Source organism: Phalacrocorax aristotelis, chromosome 8, assembly GCF_949628215.1.
Source record: "Phalacrocorax aristotelis chromosome 8, bGulAri2.1, whole genome shotgun sequence".
Lineage (NCBI taxonomy): Eukaryota > Metazoa > Chordata > Aves > Suliformes > Phalacrocoracidae > Phalacrocorax > Phalacrocorax aristotelis.
This window is the reverse complement of record NC_134283.1, coordinates 43945357-43970345: the sequence shown is the minus strand read 5'-3', so window position 1 is coordinate 43970345 and position 24989 is coordinate 43945357. Positions and strand designations below refer to the sequence as shown.

Here is a 24989-nt window from a genome sequence, read left to right as displayed (position 1 = left end):
AGGACGTTATTTTGCCGTTACCCGTCTCTTCGCTTATCAAGATCTGCCTGTGTGTACTTTATTGTAGTTGGTAACATCCAAAGGTCGGATAACTGCAGTCAGATGAATCTCTCTGGCTCTTCCTCATCGCTCGCCAGCGAAACCAGCAACAAGAACAGTGGACCACGCAGCTACGGAATAGGTGGGGCTTACTTACAGAAGAAAATTCAGATGATTTTCAAAGCAAGAGACGGTTCTGGCAAAAGTGAAAAGGCAGAAAGAGAGGATGAGCGAGAAAAGGCAGAAGCTGAGCACAGGAAAATGAGGAGCCCCTGGTTTAGAAGACTTAGGGAGAGAAGCTTCGTCAGGGAAAGGACAGCTTTTACTGCAAAAAGGGAAGCAGAGCACGTTGAAGCCTCAGAAGGGAGTGAAAACCGACAGGAGAAAGACAGTGATGCTCTGAGCACAGCAAGTATCTATAGCAACAGCAATCTGTGGACATCTTGTGTGCAGTCTAGAAAGAGAAGGAAGACTGTGTGATGTATTTTTAGCAGAAAGACTGATTGACACAAAGTGAACAATATGCTGGTTTTAGCTAAGTTATTTTAACATTACTCATTTACACGTTTAAGCTGTTTGATGTGCTTCCCTTCCAGATGTTTGTGTCAGTTATGTTTAGCTAATCACCCTTACAGAGCAGTGAAGACAATGATGTGAAGTTTAGCAAACCGAGGAACAGGTACCGCAGCAGTTCTGTTACTTAGTGTTTTGCAAATGCCAGTGAAACAGTAAGTTCTGCAACGTTCTCTTAATTAGACTCTAGGTAGTCCCTCGTATGATACAAACTGACTGCTCACTTCCAGCGTTGGTGTATACTGGCACTGGTTGCATCTTCTGCTAACCTTTTCAGGCCAGCGAACACTTGTATTTAATCTATTTATAGACATGTGCTGTTACTTAATGACTCAGCTTTCAGATAGTGTTAATCTCTTTAATGAAGGAGTCCTTTTGTTCTCCAGATCTTTGAAGTTCTTGAAGAAGAGGGTCTTTAAAATTAAGACACGCTGCGAGAACATTTCTTACTGCAGTACAGTTGTGTTAATTTTAAGGAGTCCATTAGACAAAGTAAAGAATAAGAAGTATTAATTATTTGCAAAGGAAAGGAAACTGAAATTCAATCTTAAAAATGCTGGTCTTAAATACATTTTTTTTTTTTCATTCATGAGGTTCGGTTCTTTAGTTTGATAATATTGATACTTAATGCTCCTATTTGCTCTTAAAATCTAACAGCAATCATCAAGCTTAAGCTGTGAAATCTCTCAAACGACGAGCTGTAGGCTCAGTGGCATGTATGCCAGTGGCTCCAGGTGCCATATTATATGGCCAGTGAAATGTACTTTTTTGATGGACTTAATGGCATCAATCTTCTGTATGAAGTTGTGTGTATCAGTGGCATGGCTTTTACACAGCCTGGTCGTTTCACATTTTCACCCAATTGATGTAAAGGTATGGTAGTCCAGCGCAAAGGCACATGTAGGTAGAAATGAAGTGAGAAATCAAGTGATTGGCAGGAATTTGGGAAAAAATGCTTATCTGAGAACTGTGTCAACAGCATATTAATATAGAATTGTAGAATCATAGAATGTCCTGAGCTGGAAGGGACCCGCAAGGCTCACCGAGCCCAACTCCTGTCCCTGCACAGGACACCCCAAATTCACACCGTGGCTCTGAGGGCCTTGGCCAAGTGCTTCTGGAACATCGCCAGGCTGGTGCCGTGATGCCTCTCCCTGGGGAGCCTGTGCCAGGGCTCCACCACCCTCTGGGGGAAGAATCGCTTCCGGACATGCGAATAGACCGGGGGGGGGCAAGAGGCTGGTGTGCAGCCCTGCGGAGGGAAATCTGGGGGTTTTGGTTGATGGGAAGCTCAGTGTGGGTCAACAACGTGCCCTGACAACTAAAAGGGCCGCCTGGGGTGCATTAAACACAGGGTAGGGAATGAGCTGAAAGAAGACATTGTCACGCTATTTTGGGGACTGATGTGGCCTCACCTCGAGTGCTGGGTGCAGTTTTGGGCTCCACAATAGGAGGAGGATATAAAAATATTTGAATGTGTCTGAAGGAGGGCAACAAAGATGGTGAAAGGACCAGAGGGCATGACTTACAGGAGGAGTGGCTGAGGTCACTTGGTCTGTTCAGCTCAGAAGGATGTAGACATTGGGGGAGGGAGATGCTGGGTCAGGGAGATGCTGATCTCTCTTCTCTGGTGTGCGGCGATAGGACGCCTGGGAATGGCTTAAAGTTGGAAGTTCAGATTGGATGTTAGGGAAAAAGTTCTTCACCGAGGGGCTGGTCAAGCACTGGAACAAGGTTCCCAGGGAAGCGGTCATGGCCCCAAGCCTGTCAGAGTTCAAGAAGCGTTCAGACAACGCCCTTAGATACATGGTTCAACTTTTAGGTTGCCCTGCGTGAAGGGAGACCAGTCACTAAACCTGAAGGACCTCAGAGTGTGGTTTTCCCTCAGACCAGCCCAGGTGCACTTTGCTGAGTTCAGTTCATTTCAGTTCTTTCCCTAATTCTTAAGGTCATCAAAATAATTGATTGAGGCAAGTTGTCCACACTGAGGGCTTCTGGTGTAGCCTGGGGACAGGTGTCCCATCTGGAATCCCTGTAGCTGTACCAGCAGAAGTGTCTACAGGATATACGTAGCCAGAGCCCATGGAAGTGGCCAGTATAGTAGTCCCTTTTACGTTCACTCCAGGTACTAGAAAGAGGAGGTGTTGGATATATGGGGCTATATATATTTTTTGTATTTGAAAGAAGTTAGTTGAGGGTAAGGGTAAACCGAGCAGAAAAAATTCATTATACATTTTGCTCTGAATCTGGTGAGGTCTTCAGCTGTTGCTCTTCTGCGGGAGCAATGCTGACATCTGGTCCAGCTCCTTCCAAAGTTGTATTTCCCACTTTTGCTTCCTCCTCTGTTAATTTTGGAACAGATAATAAAACTGAAATGGACCATATGGCTAATCCCTGAGTGCTAATAGCTGGCTTTTACCTTAGTCAGCATCTCCTCATCCACTGCCAAAATCTTTTGAGTCTCGCACTACAGTAGGGCAGAGGGATAGCGGGAAATGCACTGCATTTATCCTAGAGGACCCAGGGCTTGCAGAATCTGAAAGACCCGATCTGTCCACCAGCTGTTCACATAGTAGCTATTGATCCTGGTTATGTAGGTTTACCCTTCTGGTCTGGAGAGTAGTGGAGTTGCGGGTAGGTTATGGGTATCACTGGACTTGCAGGAATATATCAGTGCTAGATGTTGATAGGTGCTAAGAGCTTTAGTACCCTATAGACTTCAGTGGACTGATTGTGTGCAGATGGGGTTTGGTTGGGGATTTTTTAATTCTAAATATCCTTGCTGAAATGTGCGTGTCAGTATTTTGTTGTCCTACCCAGTAAACTCAAATTGCTCTTTGGCCAAGACATTCTCTTCTCTTCTCCTTCAGGCTACGCCCTCATACCTTCCACTAAATCTGATAACTTCTCAGACTCCAGTCACAGTGAGATATCATCCCGGTCCAGCATTGTGAGCAACTGCTCAGTGGACTCGATGTCGGCGGCGCTGCAGGATGAGAGGATTTTGTCCCAGTCTGTCATTGTGGTGGATTCAGCGGGAGCAGAGAGAAAAGAGCATCCTCAGCCGCTGGCTGATTACGGCCAGCCGTGCCCAGGGTAAGGTGTACCTGGTTTTGGTTGGGCTTGGTGTCCTGGTGTCAAAAGGGGTAACGAAGCTTTGGTCAGGACACAGTTATGAACTCTTACGGTAATTAAGCTCTTGCTAGAAGCTGGAGTACTGGCTGCTCTGTGTGGGAAGACCCTGTTTTCCCAAGAAACTGAAAGTATTGCTTGAGTGGACAACAGCTTGCTCCCATCAGCGGGGTTCAGGTGGGCATCACTTGCGGTAGGCTGCAAATGTGTTAAAAGCTGGGATGATGCCTAACAGATGAGTGCAGTAGTGAGAGACAGCCGAACAAGAGCTGAGTATTATCAATTCTCTCTGAGTCAGAAGTGCCAGTCACTTAACATACACTAATGTGATTTTTAAGGATTTTTGTTATCATTTGTTGCCTAGGCGGACTGGAAGCTTTCTACCACTGTCTTCCTGAGAGCTTCCGCACGAGAGGTCTTGTTACCTTAGCACAATGAGGGCTTGTCCTGAGATGACACTTTGAACTGGAAGTTTTTTGTTTTGTCTTACCAGATGTTAAGCTTTGATCCGTAAGATTTAATATGTGGGAATCTTCTTGGGGTAGCATCCTCTGTCCTCAGACGTGGGTTGGTTCAAGTCAATGAGACGCTCCTCACATTTTTAATTGTTACAGCTCGTCTCTAAAGCAATACAATTTTTTTTAACGATTGAACTCTCTGAAGTGATATATGTTGCTTCTGTATAATTGATTTTAATTCTGTGGTATTCTCTTCCCTGCGAAGAAAAAAAAAAGCTTTTTAGTGTGGGCTTTGCTGAAGTGATGCAGCTCTTAAGAAATTAGTGATTCAGTTTATTTCGTTGTGCTAAAATGGGAATGCGAAGGTGAGCTTCATAAACCAAAACAATTCCCTTTTCTAAAAGGCCTAACCCATGCAGAGAACGTGTTTAGTCAGAACAGGCTCAGCGTACTGAGCGAAACGCCCCCTCGGGCCAGGCTACTGTGGGTAACCTTTGGTACCGGCTGTGAAAAGCCACCCTCAGTGGAGGCTGAAGCACAGCGCATTGCGCCGCCGCCGCTGCTGTCTCAACTCAACTCTTCTCTCTGCAAATTAAAAGCAGATTGTTTATGGTTTATGGTTGTTACTTTATGCCTTAGTTTCAGTGGGTTTTGGAGGGAAGAAGGCAGTTTTAATGGCAGAACTTGTAAAATAGAAAAGCAAGAAAAAAAAAAGTTGTTTGCACATATCTAGGAAATGTTCCTTGATTGCACAACGTGTCAGTAAACTGCTGAGGGTTAGTGCTGAATTTTCATGTTGTGCTGTCCATGCATTTGTTAACATAGCCAGAAATAGTTGCGAGACTTGGATAATGTCTAGCAATTGTAACTTCATGTATTCTAAATTCATGCTGTATTTATTTTTCCCCTTGACTATGTATTGGCAGCAATTAGAGCTTTTAGCAGCCATTTCTTTAAACACGAAATTTTGTGCTTGGGTTTCGGAATCTGTCGAGCCAGATCCTTTCCACAATTGTTGTTTATGCCCAGTATTTCCAAATGTTCTTGAAATACAACTACCTCCACTCTGCCCAAACAACTCTGTGTTGCTGCCACTGAAGGGGTTGGGTTTTATTCTAAATCTTTATTTTGGTTTTAGTTTAGAAATGTGAAGAAAAAGGTGGTGGTAGCCTGAAACTAAGAGGCAGTTACTCCCCTGCTCTCTGTCAGGCACTGTCTTGCTGGGGTTGATGGAGGAAAGCTGCTGTGGACCACATTTTTATGGATCTGGGGTTAAGCCTGTAAATGCCTGTTGCAGACTGGTCTGCAGTTATCCCTTGGGAATAACTGCCCAGCTGCCATGTGCAGTCATGAGTTGGGAATAACGGTGTCTCTTGTCAGTGCTTCCGTGTGCCTTGACCTTGCTGTGTACCTGCTGTAAAACCAGAGCTTAGTTGCCTTTGAAACCAGATAACTGCCTCTGAGTATGTCATTCTTATTTTAAAAGTTCATGAGGTTTTTTTTTCCTGCTTTCTGTTGTTTTCAAATGCAGGTGGTCAATCACAAGGCCTGCTCTCATCAGAGGGGTGGCTTTCACGTCCTCCATGAGCAACGAGGAGATCTCCCATGAACATATCACGGTCGAGGCAGCAGATAGCGGCCGGGGGAGCTGGACTTCATGCTCAAGTAGTTCTCATGACAACTTCCAGAATATCCCAAACCAGAAGAGCTGGGATCTCCTCAATTCTTACCGTCACACGCAGCTGGATGGACCTATAGCTGAAGTCGATCCCACAAACTGTTACTCTGAGGAGGCTTATTTGTATTCTGAAGCCTTTTCCAAAACCAACAGGCAGTCGAAAGCCAGCGTGGAGCTCGATCAGTCTCGGCAGAGCTGGGCCTCCTCCAGCTCACTGTCAGACACCTACGAAACAAACTATGGGACGATTAAGCGGAGGGGGCTGGAGAACTCTACAGCAGAGCAGACAGAGGTTTTGGACTCTAAACCAGGTGCTGATACAACTTACAAAACTGTTACTTCGAGTACAGAAAAAGGCCTGATAGGTAAGCCAAGCCAACAGCTTATGGAAGCGTCTACATCTGGTTTTCATTTTGGTACTAAGTTGTTAAGAAGTGACATCAGCAGGTCTGGGGGCTGGAAGGCATGTTAAATTCAGCTTTACATGTGGTTTTAATCAGAACACTACGCAGGCAGTGTGTTTTCAAGTCACCTTCTTTTGCATTAAGAAAATTGAAACAATAAACCAGCACGCTTCCCAGTCACTTTATGGGTCTGCAGGAGAACTGTCTTCACGAAAACATCAGGCGGTTCCTCTCGGTAGTATGACCTTTTATTGTTTTTGGATAATTTTGGAAACACTCATCGCTGTAGACGTTCCTCTGGCAAGGAGCAACGAGCACAGCTTCTTGAAGTCTGTGTAATACAGGCTTGCCATGAACTCGAGAGGGAAAAGCATGACTGCTGAGTGGTGCAGAGCTCTCCCACTTCTCTGGAGCTGGGACACCTTTCATCCGTGGGGCTTCTGTCTCTGGAAGCTCAAAGGCAAAGCAGACTCCTTTCCTGCAAAGGCAATGTTAAACTGCCATCTACGTGGTTATACAACAGCAGTTTGGCGACGGATGAAAGGAGAAAAGCCTATAAAATGTATTTTCAAAGATGTGTAGTTCTGCCGAGCGAGATGTTCTTTCCCTGTCCTAGTGAGTTTAGCAGCCAAAACTAAAGGAACTGGGTTGGCAACAAGATAAAACATGGAGTGCAGAGCTTTCTAGACTGCAAGTCAAGGGTGCAGCTGAAACGCAATTTAATTACTGACTAGATTGCTAGAGGCGTTTATGTTATCAAAAGTAATTGCCTGAATAAACATCACACGTAGGGTGGAGGTCTTGGATTGCGTTCCTCCTCCTCCTCGGCTTTGTAGGAAAAAGGCAGCACAGTGGAGCCTTGCAGATTACTTGCTCACAGCTCACTTCTGTGCATGGGCTCTGCCCTTGGAGCCTTTCAAAGCTGCTCATGAGCCTCTGAGCCAGTTTAGGAGGTGGCATGTTAGCTATTCCCTACGTGCTATCTTTGCTCACAGCTCTTCCCCTTCTTTTTAATTCCGTTTACATACTGCAGCATATCGCTTACCTCCTTCATGCAGTCATGGCACAGTGGTAGGAAACACTCAGCAACGTGCTATAGTAGAGCATGCATATGTCTGCTTAAGCAAAGGTCTGATACAGGTGGATCTAATTTCTGGCGTGCAAATGCAAATCTGTTCACTGTTCACCATCATACAATATAGCAAAGGTATTCTTGCTTTATTTCACCATTTCCTTATTCTCTACAAACAGCTTGTTGCCAGAGTCTGTGATGACTGCATGAGTTCAGGGTATTGTAAACAAAACAAGAATCTTCAGTTCGTTCTCTTAGAGAGTGCTGGTGTTGAATAGTCCTCCAAAAGGGTTGGCACAAGCTTTCTTGCCTGAAACCTTTAAAACGGAGCTGGAAAGTCACTGCCCATGTACTAATGGCAGAATGTGGTCTTGGCAGAATCCATAAGCGTGGTGGCTTCATGACTTCACGCTCATCTCTGCCCTCTGCAACATCGGAAGCTTCTTGCTGCAACCTTTGCTTTACAGCAGAGAGGTGTAGAATGGTGATGTGCCATTGCTGTACATCCAAAGGGAAAAGCTTTCCCATTACTTTAACCTATAGTAGCCATCGAAATTTATATTGCTGCCTTTTAGTTACATTTCCCTTAACCACTGTGTGGAATTTCACCCCATTTTCTTTACCAAGTGAACATTTGAGTAATCAGCTGCTTGGGAAGGAGGCTTCCTTGTGAAAGGGTTTTGTAACCTCCTGAGACTGTGGGTGGGTGACAGAAATTATGGACACTTAATGCTGTGGACATGAAATGTCTTTAGAATGTTTTGTTTTGATAGAATTTGTAAACTATTATGAACTGGAACTTTACAAAAGGGCACACTGTTCCTGCTTCGTTATTTCAGTAGGCTAGATACTAGCTCTAGGAAGCCCGAAGCTTTCTCCTTTAAAGGAGAATATACCCACCCTCATCAGCCCTCCTGCAAAACCAACGAAGACAGAAGGTGGGGGTTTGCTCGGAGGACCCAGCCCTTCCCCAGCCCTTCAAGGAGAAGAAAGCCTCCCTCGCTTCCCCTGCTTTCTCGTAGGAGACCAGTTAAATGCTAGTTAAATTAAAATGATTTCTATAAACCAGCAGTATAAATCTCTGCCTGTACCCACGTGTATCTGCTAAAAGCCAGGCCATGTGATTTCAGTTTTCTTTATTTTTTCTATAAGCCCAAGCATGCACCGAGGCCATCAGGTATGAGCCAGCTCTCTCCTTCCTGGTGCCAACACCCAGGATCTCACAAGTCCACAACATAAGAAATACTCCTTCATTTTCACCCTTTCACTTTCTTGTAAGATAAGAAAATATTAGAGTTGCTGAAATAAATGAAATTGCAATGAACATGCACTGTTTAAAATGATTCCACAAGAAGAATGCAAATTCACTCAACTAGTAGATTTTAAAAATTACCCTAGCTTTGAAACTCTCCTGTTGCAACACGCACATGGAAAAAGCCCAATTTAACATGCACATGAGCCCCAGACCTGGGGGTGGGAGGGGAGGGAAATTAAAGAAAGTTAAGCTTTGGTTTGAGAGGCTGTGTGACCCGAACTGCCGATGAGCGGGGAAGGAAACTATGGACATGATAAGCCATTCTTTACTGGCAGAAAAAGCCAAATCATGAATGCAGACTCTATATACAGTTTGCCTGATAGGAACAATTTCATATGATGTGTTTTTCTTTTTCCTATAACACAGCTGATTGGATGGTTTATTGTCTTATGACGCGTGAATTGATACAGTGATATTTTATCATAATGACTTTCTGTTAAGCTGCTGATGGGTGATGAAGCGGATGTTGTTGAAGTCAACCAACAGTTCTTGCTCTCGGTCCCTAGCACGCTGTGCACAGTAACTTTGGGCTGGTTGCCTGAATTGCTTTTGTTTCAATTTCCCAGCCTGTAACAGAGGGTGGGAGCAGCCGCAGGCGGCAGCATCGCCGTGCCGGCGCTCCCTCCAGACCTTAGAGCTCCTTGGCATCCCGCGGTGGAGCGGTGCCGTCCAAGCGGGGAGTATAATGAGCGCTGCAATTGCAAGCTGAATGTAGAGAAGGGCATAGTCCTGTTTCCACTCCATCGGCATCTTGCCTAATGAGTTCCTGGGTTCTGTTGCTACTCCTTAAAATAAGTAGAAAGCATAAATGAAAGCATAAATATCTGCTGCTGTCGTTATAACCAGTGTTTCTGCATTTGCATTTTGTTATCAGTTTCTGTTTTGCCATTGTAACATTTCATGATTTTTTAACGTTTTGTTTCCTTTTGTTTTCTTCTTTAACATTTCCATTGCTTATTTCTTGTGCCAGTGTACTGTGTCACCTCACCTAAGAAGGACGATAGGTATAGGGAGCCACCGCCCACCCCTCCGGGATATATGGGGATTTCTTTAGCGGACATAAAGGAAGGATCGCCCCACCACCCACACCTAAAACCTCCAGACTATAGTGTGGCAGTGCAGAGGTCAAAGATGCTGCACAGTGACCTCTCTAGACTTTCATCAGCTTCTCTCGGTAGTGAACCGGTGGCCTGTATTTCATCGAAGATGCCTCAGTGGCATAGTCGGCAGCCGTCCAACCCCAAGCTAGCAGATATGACTGACGCAGATAGTGAAGAGGATGGTATGTGCAACACCTGACTCGGTAGATGTTAAGTGAACTGCTGTGTGAATCTGGTCTGTGCAGTGCTTACTTCACAACGATGTTCTTGGGCTTTCTCTTGGTCGTTCTTGGAGATTAAAACTTGATTAATCTCTAAATATACAAATATGCTTGGCTGTATACACATGCATATATGTATGTATATACACCTTGAAAAAAAGAATGCCTTCCCTTTAGAAAAAGCATGCTGACACCGAACAGACTTTAAATTATATCTAAATAAATATATATAAAAATATATATACATGAGATCTCCCAAAGCACAACTGAGACACTTAAGAGCATGTAGATACTTTTTTTTTTGTTTGTTTCTTTAAAATCTGTCCCCGCTCAGTGGTGATGCTGACTTTAAAGGGCACTGTCAGGCTATAAATTACGTGCAGAAAAACTCCAGCCTGTCTGGGTTGATTAGCTGACGTCCCGCTGTTCTAGGATGGCGTCAGGACGATGACCTAAAGCGAGTATTCTGAATTTGGATATGGTGGGGTGTGGTACAACTCTTAACTCGTTCCACGTCTGTATTCTCATGTGCTAGCATGAAGCTGCCTTGGTCCTCCACAGAGATTTCTGGAGATTGGGTTTAAAAAATGTTGATCCAAAATAACAGTGAATTTCTGTTCTTCTGAGAAGTGCGTTTAAGAAAGCCTGGCTTCTCAGCCCACCTTGGCCTGACAGTGTCTCTTCCAGTTAAATTGTTCATGATCTTGTTTGAAGCAACAGCCAATGCTGCCGAGCGTGGCATGTTTCGGGTGACCAAAAGGCAAGAGATTTTTCTGAAAAAGACTGCTCTTACATTGTGTCAAAACTACCAGTTAGGGGAGTTTCTACTTAATTGTTTATCTGCTGATTTGCTCTCAATACCTGTGCACTGACGTGATCTCTCTGTGCCCTTTGCTAGTGAACTCATGTTTTTTTATTAGAACGTTGTGGTCGTTTCCTTCAATTTCAGTCTGGCTTAAAACGAGCGTGGATTTAGATTAAAACAATTTCTGATGCAAAATGATCCTATCTTGGCCCTTGAAAATATGTAAACAGTATTTAACATATATATATAAGTGCTGCAATTTCAACTTATGGTAAAATGTAATTCAGTTGTGATATTAAATGGTTTTGATGTAAAAATAAGGAAGTAATTGCTTCAAACATTTTAATCTGAATTTTTCTAAACTAAATTTAACCATACACTTTTAGATACACCTATTCTACTCTTTTTAAAGTGCCTGGTTAACTTTATTTGGGACACAACGCTTACTGCATGTTGGAAAGTAATTTTTACTGGCTTTTCTCCCAAATCAGTAGCTTTTGGGATTTGGGGAGCTGCATGCTAATAATTTTTGGAGCATCTGGGGTTTTCTGTTTTGCGATACATCTGTATTGTATGACGCAACACCTCAGACCACTTGAGGGTTTGTTAAATGGTGATACTGAGTCTGTTGTGGTCAATCACTAAGACAGTGAAAACATCACCATGAAGTAGTGAAGTCTTCACAGAACCACTGTCATCAAATAAGCGGGTACTTTTCTGTACCCTCTGCGTCCAGGGCAGCGACTGTCGGAATAACTTACTCTTTTTCTTGTTTCTTTTTGGTTTTGTTTTGCAGAAGATGAACAAGTATCAGCAGTCTAACCGTTGGGTTATTTATGTAAACCGCTTCACAACACAAGGGATGTGGGGGAGAAGGACCCATGATTCTGTTAGCCGACGCTAACAACTTGCTGCTACTAACCTCAAACGTCGTGTTTGCCTCTGTCATGGACGAGATGGAACGGGTTGGATCACGTCTCTCTACCTTACTTCAGTCTACCACCGCCTAAGAAAGCTAGTTCTGCCTGTGAAAACCGTTTTCAAGGAGCATACTGACTACCTGGGTACCGCTGTTGGTATCTGGAGAAGGACCAGGCTTCACGCGCTGGGAGGACCAGTTGTCACCACCGCTTGAAACTCGGAAGCATTCTTCTATATGATACCATATAATCCTTTGGTAGCTTTCCATCGTTGTTATTTTCAACGTGACCATTACAAGTCTAAGAGTGTTATTTTATGAACTTTAAAAAAATATATATATATCAAAATGTCAGCAAAAGCGAAGGATATTGCTGTAGTATCTGAAAATAATTTATTAATTTAATTTTTTTAAAATGGGAATTTCTTTTATTTGTGTTGGGAGTGCTCTGGTTGGCTAATAGAAATGTTTAGTCGATGTAATAGTATATTAGCTACACATAAACTGTTGTGCTCTCAAAATAAACACAGAAAACTAGAAACGGGACGTTATCAGGTGCAGAAATACATGGATTTTAGAGTGGGTTTAGATTAAATAGAGCACAAAGCCCTGCAGAGCGGCGGGCGGCAGGCAGAGGCAGAGGCAGCCCTGCCGTCTGCCGCTCCCCTCCTACAGGGACACAGCAAAAACCCACCGCCCTCGAAGTATTTCTGGAAGCTTTTTAGCTGCCAGCCAACTAAGGCAATAGTTGATGCCCTCCTCCCCTACTAAGAAATCACCTGAGATGTGGAAGCCGGAGCTCACAGGGAGCTCTTAGGGGAGTTTGAAGCTTTCCCAAAAGAGCTTTACCCAGGTTTTGCTCTGCAGAGTTCCAGCGTGCAAAGCGTGTTGCTAGAAACCAAAACCAAACCGTGTGTTGTGGGTTTTAAGATCATCCCACGCGTTCTGGCCTTTTCCCAGAGTTGCACAGGATTTAGGTGCAAAGGTTATCATAAAAGAAAAAAAAAAAAATCACTTTCATTTGACAGTAAAATCTGTGAAACGTACTGCGTTTTGTGATGGGTTGAAAACCCTGTTGCGTTCATCTGGAAAACACAGATGATCTCACAACATTTTCTTTTAAATCCTAGATAAAAATCCTGGTGGTGTTGATGTCGGTGGCAGTTTTGACTTACAGCCAGCCAGTATTAGCACGTGATCTTCTCGTTTGACTCCGGTCAAATAATTTGTTTGATTTTTGCCTAGCCAGCCAGAGCGCAGAGGGGTAAAACTGGAAATACCTGCGCTTTCTTTTTTATTTTCTTCTAGCACATGATGCCCCATTCTAGTGTTCAAATTGGTCATTAATGTGTAGTATGTATTTAAACATTTAATTGTAAATCTTCGTTGTGATGTTTACAGCCTAAGCTAGAAAGATGTTTGTCATTTTTACAGTGCCTCAAAAATGATTTCTATATCCATAGTTGTGAAAAGCTTTAAGTTTGGGGTTTTTTTCCCCCTGTATGTGTGCGGGGGGGGGAGGGGGGGGTGCAAGGCGAATGCAACGTTTTCTGAAAATGACACAAGTGCAAAAAATCAACCCAAAGCCTTTGATGTGCTTTCCCCATCGCAGCCTGGGACTGACGCTACCGGGTGACCGTGCACGACCCAGCCTGCATCTGCGTTCGTAGCGGTGCCGGGTTCAGCGTTACCCGGTGGCTGGAACTGGCCCGTATCGATCGGATTTCGGAAGACGTAACTGAGCAGCGACGCTGAGGAAGGGACACCTCATTCATAACTAATTGGTTGGCTGCGTGAATTTTTGGCACAAGTATTTGAGGAGCAAATGGTTGAAAAAAAAAATAATAAAAATCAGTTGAGGTCTATCGTAACAAATGCATTTTGCTTTTTCGAGGCCTTAATGAATATAATGAACTTGCACAGGCCTTAATGAATAAAGATTAATGTAAGTGTCAAAGCAATGCAGGGCAGAGCAATTATTTTCAGCACATGCAATGCTGATATAACTGTTAAATTTATACTTCTGTGGGATATAAATCCAAGCCCTAGAGATCCCACCGTCAACAGTACTTGCCTGTTAACTTCTGCGCGGAGCGCGCAACAGGCTTCGCCTTCCAGAAAATCATCTGTGCTGTGCCAGGTAAATTAAATCCTACGGATCCCGTCGCCTCGGGTGTTGAGCTGTAGTTTACTTCAGCCTGTTGAACAAAAGTATAAGGGATGAGGGGTTCTTTACTAAAGTGACTTCCTTTCCCCCCAAAACCCCGTAGCGCTTGTCTTTGAGGGCGGTAAAGCTCCTCTGGGGAGCGGGGTTGGGGTCTCCTCTGGCAGCCAGAAAGAGCAATTGCATAACTCACCCATTGAAACGTGGTGTTTGCACATCAACAGCCTCCGTCTGTTCTGCAGGGCTTTTCAGGACACTGAAAAGTTGGTTTGGTTTGGTTTTATTTTTCCCTCAAGCGAGTGAAAGTCTTGCTGATCAGATTTTCCTAATATCCAATAGAGCTGGTGTAAATAAGTCATGCATAAACTATGGACGAATGAGCTACTACTTCTGCTTCTCCTGCCTCGCACAGTGTGGCTTGCCTCTGCTGGTCCTTGCTGGGGTTTTTGTTTGTTTGTTTTTAAATCAACCGATCACATTGATCGGGGCCGATAGCCAAATGTAGTGTGTCTGGTATGGATTTGAAGAGACATTATCCCTTTTTTCCGTAGTTTAGGTGGAAGTAAGCTGGTGGTTAGTGCCTGCTGTACACCGCTTTGCTGAAACGGTGTCTTCTGGATCCCAGATTCCTGACTTGGTACGTCAGCGGGTTCCTCTGGCTCGGGGTCCGATCTTGCCCAACGGTTAAAATGCCTCACGTCACCTCCTTCCGCTGCCGTACCTCGGTTTGCCCGCTTTCTGTTTGTTCGCTCCTGATTCGCGGGTTGTTCCAGCTATTCCTGATTTAACCACACAGTGTTTCATTATGCTATTATAAATCTTAACCTTCCAAGTAATTCCTGAAAAAGTCACGTGGTTTTGTAAACTTTAATTGGCCTCTCCGCAGCTCCAGAAAGGGGGAAAATGAGATCACTGAGCCTCTGAGGGCTGGTTTCATCCCCCAGACGCACAAGGCAAGGGGAAGGCGACGACCGCAGATACTCGCAGCAGGCTCTTTCCGCAAGGCGCGCGTGCGGGAGCGGGTGGGCGTTCGCCAACAGCGGGCAGCGCGGGGCTTCCCCGGCTCGTTTGCTTTGCCTTTACGCACGTAAGGAGTTTCCCAGAGGTGAGCGATGCTTCGCTGGGGGACGGTCCGAGCCCGTTGCTCGGCACTGAGGGCTGCCTGCGCCCGCCGGAGGCTGCCCCTCTTCCCCGCGGGCTGAACCCGGCGGCGGCGATGCCGCTTGCTGAAGGAGCCTGCCTGGTATCAGCGGTGTGGCAAAACCTCTCTTCCATCATCTCCCAAGTCATTTCATTGCAGGCAACAGTGGAAGTAAGAACCTGCCATTGAAGTTTTTATGAAACATTAGAATTTTTTTTAAAAAGGATAAAGTTACCGCTGCCTTTGCAAAAGCAGAAGAAAAAAGGGATACTCTCTCTTTAGAAAAGCTTTACACATTATATTTTAGAATGCTTGTATAGAGGGTAATCTACCTTGAATTCCTAACCCACTTTTGCTTATGTTGTGCTTTTTATTGTTTTTATCTTTATTTTTGATAGACCCGAATTGCAGTTTAGCTTGGTATTAATTCTAAATATGTGAGTATATTGGCAAAACTGCACAGATGTAACGATATTCCAATAGCAATTGTACTGCACAAGTCAGTGATTGTAAAGTATTCTGTAACAAGCAATGTTTGTCTCCTATTTTTTGATACCTCTTACACTTATGTCTTTTAGAAAGACAGTGCCTCTGTATGCTTTTTGTATTTCAATGAGTGACTGTAAATATTTGTTATATTTTTGGTTAAGAGAATGTTGAAAAGTACTGTTTATTATCCAATCTATTAATATGTTGGAATCAATAAACAATCTACATAAATTAATTGTTTTCAGCAGATCTTTTCCGGCAGCCGGCCGAGGACGGGAGCCGAGTTGGTGTGGAGCCAGCGAGAGCCCGGCGGGAGCGTTGCTCGCCCCGGGCTCGGCGAGGAGCAGCCACCAAGTGATTTTTGTCCTCGCGGTGAGCGATGGCCCCCATCACCTTTTGGCTTTGGCTCCCCCGTCCCAGCTTCCACCGCGGGGGGAGCAGCTGGAAGCATCCCCTGCACGCCCACGGGGGTGCGTGAGCCCCCCCGGTAGCGTCGGAGCCCCCCGCCACGCGGGGAGGAGGCGATGGGCACGGCGGCAGCGGTGGCTGAGGGTGATCCTGGCTCCCCATCCAAATCGGGGGGTGTCGGAGCAGGCGCTGCCCAGGGTCCAGCGGAGTTGGGTGTCTGTCCCCGTCGCTGTGCGGCGCCGGGGATGCCGGGACCGCAGCCTGGGCTGCTGGGGCAGCAGGGGCCAGAGGGGCTGCTGGCCACGGCAGCCTCCCTAGGTCAGGGAAATGGCCCCTGGCCACCAGAAGGGGAGCGAGGAAGGAGCCACCGCTGCAGCGTTGGGAGCCTGTGCCCCCACCGCTCTCCCAGGCAGCACCCATCGCTCCGTGCTTTGTACCTCCCCTCTGTGGTCCCTCACCATCCTCCCTGCCTCTCCCATCCTCCCAGAGCAGCTGGTCCACCTTCCCCCCGCAGCCTCCCCACCCATGTGGGTGCTCTGCAGGCAGCCCCTTACCTCCCTTCCCTCCCCACCAAGCCCTCCCAGTTCCCAGCTGCCATCTCCTCCCACCAGTCTGCAGCTCCATCCCTCCCAGCACTCTGCTGGAGCCCTCACTGGGATGTGACACGGGGAGTCACCGCAAGGCCACGTGGGCCTGCCGGGAGGCCCTGCTCCCAGCGACGGGGGCTCACGTCTTCCCCACTTTGCCCCGGGTCCTGCGGCCCTGTCCCGGCTCAGCTGCCTCCCCATCAAACCCGCTAAAACCAGAGCGAGGCGAAGCCCTCCGGCAGCGCGCTGTGCCCTGCAGACCGTGGCACCCGGTAAAACACGAATGAAGGCGTTGCAGGGAGTGAGGGTGGAACCACAGAGCTGAAAATACTTTTTTTTTTTTTTTTTTCTCCCCTCATTTTTGCAGACCGGCCCGTGGCCCCGGCAGCCCCCGGCGTGGTGCTGGGGGTGGGACGGGCGAGGGGAGCAGGAGCTGTGCCGGGACCCCCCAGCCCTGCCAGCAGAACCAGCTTGTAACTTCATTTCCCCCCTATTTATTTACCGATCGTCCAGAAGGTAAGCTACATGGACACCTTATGGATAAATACATTTATTGTTTCTTTTAGGGAGCGTGGCCCGTCTGTGAGGGATGCACGCTGGCGAGCAAAGCCCGCGGCTTCGTGTTTGCTTCCCCAGTCCAAATGGCATTTTCTTCTCCCCCCTGTGCAGCCCCTTTCCCTGCCTCGTGCCGGGGGGCGCAGGTGCTGCCGGCTCAGGCGAGGTTGGAGCTTCATCTCGTTGACCTTCTTATTTCCCCCCAATGGGGCGTTTCAGGTTTGTTCTCGGGGCTCTCTGATTTCAGGCAGTTTCTGGGAGGTTGTTAAGGGTTTTTTTAAATTTTTTTTTAACTTCTGAAAATTGCCATTCTTTAAAAATGAGAAGAGCTGCCACAAGAGGACAGCATTGCCTGTGCTTTTATCGGCGCCTTTGTGAAATCCCCTTGGCAGATGCTGGGCTGGTGCAGGTTGGTCCCTGCCAGGCTCAGCCAGCACCCGTCACCCTCGGGGGTGGCAGCGGGGACATTTCGGGGTTTGCCCAGCTCCGCGGGCTGCCCGGGGCCCCTCGGTGGTGTCATGCTGTGGGGTGACACCGAACGCGGCTCCCAAAGCCATGGCTGGTGAAGCAGGAGGCGTGAGGGAGGCCGCAGGCGCTCCGCGGGTCACATTGCATTTAGGACTTCCCAAGGCTGGCCGATCCGCGTCCCAGATTTCCTCCTCGCTTGTCTGGACAATCCGTTTTCATCCATAATATTTATCCCACCTTGTCGGAGCTGGTACATTTTCTCCCCGCGTCTCCATCTGCCCCCAGGCGCTCGGCACGCTGTGCGGCGTGGGAGGCTGTAAAGCTTTTCCTCCTGCGGGTCTGCGCGGCAGAAACATCAGCAAACTGGTAGGACAATCTGCGAAGGCAGCAGGTAGCGCTCGGGTTTTAGTGGAAGGCGGAGTGTCGTTACGGCCGTACTGCAGCGAGCAGTTTGTTGTGTAAAACCAAATTAAGAAGAAGCAGTTTCATTAGCGAGCATTCCTGCTTAATGGGTTATTTGGATTTCAGGCTTTTCTTCTGCCCTTTTTTTTTTTTTCTTTTTTAAGTGGCTTTAAAACCTATTTGGCACAGCCCAATTTGTTGCTGTTTATCTAAAATGACTTTAAACAGGTGGAAGCCGGCACCCTTGCTCCTGATGCAGCTTCAGCCTTGCCTGGGTCTGACGCCGTCCTGCTTTCACCCCTGCGCCTCGCAAATGAGGATTTACCAAGCTCAGCCTGCGGGCAGAGTGTGGCAAATCCCTTGTCCCAACAGGCTTCAGTCCAAAACTCACGGTAGCGTGTGCTGGGCTCAGCACGAGGGAAGCCCAGACCTGGCGGCGGAGGCAGCTGTGGGCAACCACCCAGCTGAACCGGGCACCGGGCCCCGCGGTCCGGGGTCTTTCAGCCCCGACGTTCGCCGCGAGCCGCTGGGGAAGTCTCCTTCCCCTGCCGTGGGGTGGGGACCCACCGTACAACGTACGGCGTCTCTCCCCATCCTCGCCTTTCCATTTCCAAGGCTTTGGCTTAGCCCTGCCGCTGTCGGAGCGGCGGGCAGCTGCCTACATTAACAGAGCTTCGCTTTCAGCGCGCTCGAGGTCTCCGGGTCACCGGAAAGAGCAGTCAGTGCATCAGATAGCTGCCGACCTAAACTTGGGTTTCATTCACCGAGGGCATTCAACCAATGTATTTTCTAATCTTCTGCTGGAAAGCAAGTATCAATCAAGATTTTATTGGGAAGAATTAGTAAGTGCTTGTTAGACTTGCAGTAATGCCATGTATTATGTGCTCGAAGATGAGTCGAGAATTGTGCCTCCAAAGTAAATATGAAAAGAGAGATTAATGCCCTCTTGTAGCACAAAAGGCTGCTCATTTAGCAGATGCTGCCTGCTAGAAAACTGCTTGCTGTTTGCGTAAGGGGAGAAGCAAGGAGAGCCGCTGGCGGCGGCGGGGCCGGCAGCCCGAGATGTCCCCACCGCCCGGCGAGGCCGTGGCACGCCAGCGGGGCTCTGCAGGCTGGGTCCGCCGGGCGCTTTCAGCCATTAGTCATTTATCAAGAGGGAGAGACGGTGTTTGGGCACCAGGAGTGCTAAAACCCGCTTCCGCAGCGCTGTCGTCGTCTGTGTCAAATTCCTGCACTTTTGGGGCTGGAGAAGAAGCGTTTCTCCTCATCCGACCTCAGTTCAGGAGGCACTTAGAACCCGTGCTATTTTCACTGTGTGCTTTCAGGCTGTGGCATCAGCTCTTGTGGTTTGTACCAGAATTTGCAGTATTTTTAGCATTCTTAAAGATCCAGGCCCTGAAGGCACGTGATGACATGAACCGATGATGGCTTTTTTGGGGGTACAGCTCTTGTTGCTATGAATAAAACCTTGAAAATGCAAACTATAAAAAGTATTCTTAAAAAAAAACACAGTGGGAAGGAAACGAAGACCCACATTTATTTAACCCCCTCCCCAGCTCTTGTCATTGCTGGGCTGGCTGCTGGCTCCCGGCGCTGGCTTTCTGCTTCCCCACAAAACACAATGTCTTTCCCTGGGCTATGGCCCCAAAGGCATTTGTTTTTCTGGGTGAGCCAAAGCTCCCAGAAACGCAGGAAGAACCAAGTTGTTTGTACGAGACAAATGTTAAATGGGCTCCAGAAACATTTCTGTTCGTTCCCCTGTATTCATCCGAGGGGGAGAGTAATTACCAGTGTGACAGTGCTGCGAGTCAGTCTTGGCTTGGGAGAGATGAAGAAAACTGGTAATAACTGAATTTCAAATGTAGATGTAGTTGCATTTAACACTTACGAGCAGCAATAAAGATGAAGGTTGTAATTGTATCTGCAATTTCAAACCTCACAACATAATTTTATATACTCAAACATCTGTTTTAGGATCATAGCCGAGAGTGTCAGATAATTGGCTTTTTTTTCAGACCTCTCAGTTAGGCACTATCAAGTTCATAATAAATTCAAACTCATTTATTAGTAAACACGACTTGGGTTGAACAAAGCCACAGTGCAATAGTCCTGGGGACGGTAAGTGTGCTTGGAGCAGCAGGAGTCCTCTTCGCTGTTTAGCAGGATGCTGCCACACGACAAAACTCTCGGCCCCCCGAGGGAGAGGGCAGCCGCAGCGCTGACCCTCCCGAGAAGGTGCCGGTGTTTTACCCGTCCTCTGGGAATTCTGGCTAATGAGCATCGGGAAAGCCTGCTGCAAACCTGAGAAAAGCTCTTCTGGGATATCAGCGACTGATGGAGGCCTTTGTGACCTGCTTGCCCAGGCTTGCGAGCATACCTTGTCTCCACCTCGATGTATCGTCTATTTGGGAACACACAGCACTAGCGCATGGCTCAGTGCGACGCCTCCTTTGCTTTCTCTTATTTTATTTTCTGTATTAGTCATAAAGCTGATGGAGTGGAAGGCCTCCTGCCCCTGGGGAGGAACAACCCCCCGCAGCAGCACAGGCTGGGGGGGACCTGCTGGAGAGCGGCTCTGCTGAGAGGCCCTGGGGGTGCTGGGGGGCAGCGAGGTGACCCTGAGCCAGCACCGGGCCCTTGGGGCCAAGGGGGCCAGCGGTGTCCTGGGGTGCATGGAAAGGAGCGAGGCCAGCAGGGCGAGGGGGGTTATCCTGCCCCTCTGCTCTGCCCCAGTGAGGCCACACCTGCAGGGCTGCGGCCAGTTCTGGGCCCCCCAGTTCAAGGAGAGGGAACCGCTGGAGCAAGGCCAGCGCAGAGCTGCCAAGGGGATCAGGGGCTGGAGCATCTCCCGTGTGAGGAAAGGCTGAGAGACCTGGGCTTGTTCAGCCTGGAGAAGAGAAGGCTGAGGGGGGATCTCATCAGTGCTTATAAATATCTGAAGGGCGGGTGTCAGGAGGATGGGGCCGGGCTCTTTTCAGCGGTGCCCAACGCCAGGCCAAGGGGCAACGGGCACAAGCTGGAACACGGGAAGTTCCCCCTGAACGTGAGGACAAACCCCTTCCCTGTGCGGGTGCCAGAGCAGGGGCACAGGCTGCCCAGAGGGGCTGTGGGGTCCCTTCCCTGGAGACATTCACACCCCGCCTGGACGCGGCCCTGTGCCCCTGCTCTGGGGGTGCCTGCTCCAGCAGGGGTGGGACGGGGTGAGCTCCAGAGGTCCCTTCCAGCCCCCACCAGTCTGGGACTCTGATTCGGTCTCGTGCTGGGCTCCTGCTTGGAGGACCGGAGGGGCGGTGGGGATTTCAGCAGGACCTAGTGCCTGCTGGTGCCTCCACCCTGCACCAAGCCTGGGAGGTGCCGTGCAGGTGCCCATCCCAGCGCTGGCTCTCCAGGCTGCTCCTGCAAACGACAGAGGTTTTGGGGAGCAGCAGTACCCTATGGTTAGATGTCCCTGGCACCCTGCGTGTGCTGTGCAGGTTGTTTTGCCTGTGCTACTTCTCAGCCGTCGCGTGGTGGGATGCTGAAAACTCTTCTTGCTTCAGCAGCTTTGTGCTGGGCAGCAGCACCCGCAGAGGTTTTCATGCTCTCTGCAAGGACTTTTTACCCGGGGCACGGTCCTTTCCCTCATCCTGTGGGGCTGCAGCATCGCTCCCCGCCCCGGCTCGACGAGAGGCACCGTGCCGATGCCGTGACCCAGTGTTTCTCGCCGAGTAGCCACGGTGCCTGGGAGACACACCTCGGCCACCCGCCTTTGCCATCTGCAGAGGGAGGTAATTAAATTTAATAGAAGTCACCCTAGATTTTACAGCAGTGGTAATTAAATGTAATTGGAGATGTGACTTCTAAACAAGGCCATGTGTTTTTTCCAACAGTACGTTTGGCATCAGGAAGAACAAACAAATAACCAAGGACATGCAGGAGCGGCATGCGGAGTGAAGCTGTTGTTTTACCCTGTCTGGGTCGGTGGTGCCCATCGCAGGGGAAGCGTGCCCTTGCCCCAGCTTAATTAAATGATGCTACCGGCCAGTAACGGGCGGGAGAAACCCGCTGGTGCTACAGTACCTTGTGTGTCATCAGCAAAACAATGTTTTTAGAAATATTAGCAGCAGCAGAAGCTAAGAAAGTTCCTGGATTTCTGCTGCCCTTTGTCTGGAGGAGGCTGTTCCAGCACGGGTCTCCCTGCAGAGGGACCGGCGGGGAGGTATGCCGTCGACTGACTTTGCTGTGAAACCTTTGCTGCTTTGAAGAGCCCCCAGTGACTGAAGCACATATTAAAAATAACATAATTGTCAGCCAATTATACAGTTTAAAACTAAAAAGCCAACCTTTGGTGACAGTACGTTTTTCAGAAGTGCAGGAACCCGGTCTATTAGAAATTAGCCAATTAAAAAGACTCAATATGGCATAAATAAAGCTCTCCTCCTCAAGCCTGGGGAAAGTATGCACCAAAAAAATTCAGTAACTGCTGCTTCCGTTACCCGTGCCCTTTCCTGCCACATGGAAATGCCACCTCTGGCCGGAGGGAGCCGACCTGTGCCCGTGGGAGCCCTGGCAGCAGGGACGGGGATGACGGTGCTGGCACTCACTGTCAAATGCCCTTCGTTGTTTGAACTCGTGAATGTCACCCTGGAAGGTGTGAGCTGGCCCTTCGTGGGGAATTAAACATGCAGCACAGCCCCGGCCTTCAAAACGAGGAGCTGCAGGGCATGTTTCATTGGCAGTATTTATCATTGCGTGGGAACTGTGCAGGTCTGCGGTGGACAGCAGTGCTGGCGCAGAAGGTTTGCTGCTACCCAGCTGCAGCAAAGGCTGGGAGGACTGAGAAATACTCTCGTTTAGTTTTTTTTTCAATCTGAAGTATTTTTCCACAGATGGGTAACCTGGCAGTTCAATAAGTTCAGCGCTGCGGTCGGTGCGCCGGTGTTCGATAACCAGGTATTTGCACGGGGTGTGTGGTCAGTAATGCAAAAGCAAGTGACTTGCAGGCATTTTTTAACGTTGCATCAGGTCTTGCCAAGCAAGAAAAGTGACTCTGGGAAGCAGACCCGCGGTGCGTGTTAACCCAGGTCTACCTGTGGTGCTGCTGCTGCCTTTGGTTTTGGGTTGGCTCTGCTCTGTAAGGCAGCGGGTACCGGGCAGGGGTGGCCGCTCCGTCGCTGCCAAGGCCTCTGGCAGGCAGGGCTGCATGTGGTGAGTGTCAGCAACGCGCTAGATTTTTTTCAATGGGCAAATGATGTGTGGCCAGCTTGAATTCTTCAGATCGATAATTCAGTGACAGGCAGCTCAAGTGCCTGGAAATAACATTAAGCCCGACATAGTTGTTCTGCTTATTGCAAAGGATCGAAGAAACACTGGAGCCTGAATTGCTGAGCTCTATCACCGTGTCAGTACCGTAAGCGTGAATATTAAGTGCTGTGGGAGAACGAGGCCATACGTGTACGTGGCCTTTGACAAGCAAAGAGGAAAAGCCAAACTCTTGGACTCACCAACCACTGGGGAATGGACGTGGGAGGTGGGACCAGTTTCCACCGTGGTGCCATACCCAGTCACCGTGCCTGTCCGCAGTCCTGCCTCAAACAGCAGGAGGAAGGGTGCAAAGCCATTTCTAACAAAATTAGGGGGATTCTGATCTTCCTTCTTTTTTTGGCATCAGTTTGCATCTTCTTGAAACAAAGCAGCCTCTCCTGGATGCTGTGCGGGGAGCTTTGCTCCAGATACATTCCATGTTAAGCAAGAGCGAGTAAGGTGCAGATATGTCAAGGTTTCCCTGATTTAGCTCTGCTTTGGGAGGGACAGGGAGGGACAGCTGAATTGCACCGGTTTCTTGCGAGACAGTAACATGCTTAGTTAAGTTGTCAAGGAGAATTAGTGCAATTTGGCATCACGGAGCACTAGCCTTAAATCCTGTTTCTGCTTCTCACAAAAATCAAATGTTTCAACGATGAAGTGAAATCTGTCTTGACGCGCTTCAGAGTTAGGGGTTGTGTCCAACCCCCCCCCGTTTGATTTCGTTGTCTCAATTTCACGCATCAGCCACGGAGGGTGGTAAGACATCAAGCGGCACAACAAAAGGAGAAAGCCCTTCCCGGTGCTTGTGCTGTGCTGTGGTTTGGGGGGGATTTTGGAACCAGGAGCAGTAACACTAAACCGACGTTGCCTTGGTGTCGGAGCTGGCCAGCCTCCTGGGAGGCACGAGGCTGATCGTTAAGGCTCGGGTGTTGGAGGATTTCCCCAAGGCACCAACTAACTTGGGTTTCTCCATGGTGTTTGAGTCAATGTAGGTTCCCAAAGTCCCCGGAGTCAAATCAAGGCAAACGCCTGCCAGGTCTTTTGGGGCACGCGGTGGATTTCCAAAATGTACTTGCTCTTGGTAGGTGCCAGTGTTAGATTTCGGTCAGAGGATGGTGGTTTCTGCATCCCTATTGTTGCTTATCTGCATCCAAAGGCACTTCTGGTCTGGAAGACTAAGTCACGTCTGAAGATGGGAACTGAGGTTCCTAAAGCCACTTTGCGATGTGATCCTATTCTTAAAATTTCTATTTATAAGCAGGACTTTTTGAAAAGACAACCAGAGCATAACGCAAGAGCCTGATTGCTCGGCAGCTCAGCAACGAGGGTGTGTGCAGCAGCTCCTGCTGCCTGCAAGGAGGCTTCCTGCGCTGAAGAGCCGGAGAGCCACAGCGAACCGGTGCTGGGCTAGAACGACGTGACTGCTCGTTCCCTGCTGCTAGTTTTCAGTGGTCGTGTGGGTCAGAGCTGTGAATGCGAGATTGAAAGTGGCGGAGGACCTCAGCAGCTGTGAAGAGTTTCTTTTCTATTCCTAGAGAAATAAGCCCTGGATAGAGAAGGCAATCCTTTTACATTGCAAAATCTTCTGTGAGCTGCAGGGAATTTGCTTGCCTTATGGACAGGATCCACAGTAAGCTCCTTTTCCACTTAGGCTGATGATATTTGCCATGCATCAGAACAATATTTGATCTCTATCTGGGGTTTTTTCACCCCCCAGAAGACACACCTCTTGCATTCTTGTTCATGAAATTCGAATGAGCAGGTAGTCGTGCA

At 48.2% G+C, this 24989-nt stretch overlaps 1 protein-coding gene and 1 long non-coding RNA gene across 9 annotated transcripts in view; both read left to right on the top strand.

The window, feature by feature from the left end:
* Positions 1–13585, top strand: part of RAPGEF6 (Rap guanine nucleotide exchange factor 6) — a 134944-nt gene extending 121359 nt beyond the window's left edge. For 4 of the 6 annotated variants that reach the window (XM_075102940.1, XM_075102937.1, XM_075102938.1 and 1 more), the window contains 5 exons: positions 68–181; positions 3483–3708; positions 5734–6245; positions 9642–9953; positions 11594–13585. In XM_075102940.1, coding sequence (XP_074959041.1) covers positions 68–181; positions 3483–3708; positions 5734–6245; positions 9642–9953; positions 11594–11619 — 1190 coding nt within the window. In that variant the 3' untranslated portion in view covers positions 11620–13585. The remainder of the gene's footprint in view (positions 1–67; positions 182–3482; positions 3709–5733; positions 6246–9641; positions 9954–11593) is intronic. The other 2 variants (XM_075102943.1, XM_075102941.1) reach the window with 1 other exon arrangement.
* A 3026-nt stretch (positions 13586–16611) lies between these two features.
* Positions 16612–22519, top strand: LOC142060776 (uncharacterized). Of its 3 annotated transcripts, XR_012661915.1 has the most exons (4): positions 16612–16777; positions 16873–17021; positions 21470–21697; positions 21800–22519. It is a non-coding gene; the product is annotated as an uncharacterized LOC142060776 (long non-coding RNA). The 3 variants fall into 3 exon arrangements; XR_012661913.1 differs by having other exon boundaries at positions 16612–17021; positions 21473–21697; XR_012661912.1 differs by having other exon boundaries at positions 16612–17021.
* The last annotated feature ends 2470 nt before the right edge of the window (positions 22520–24989 follow it).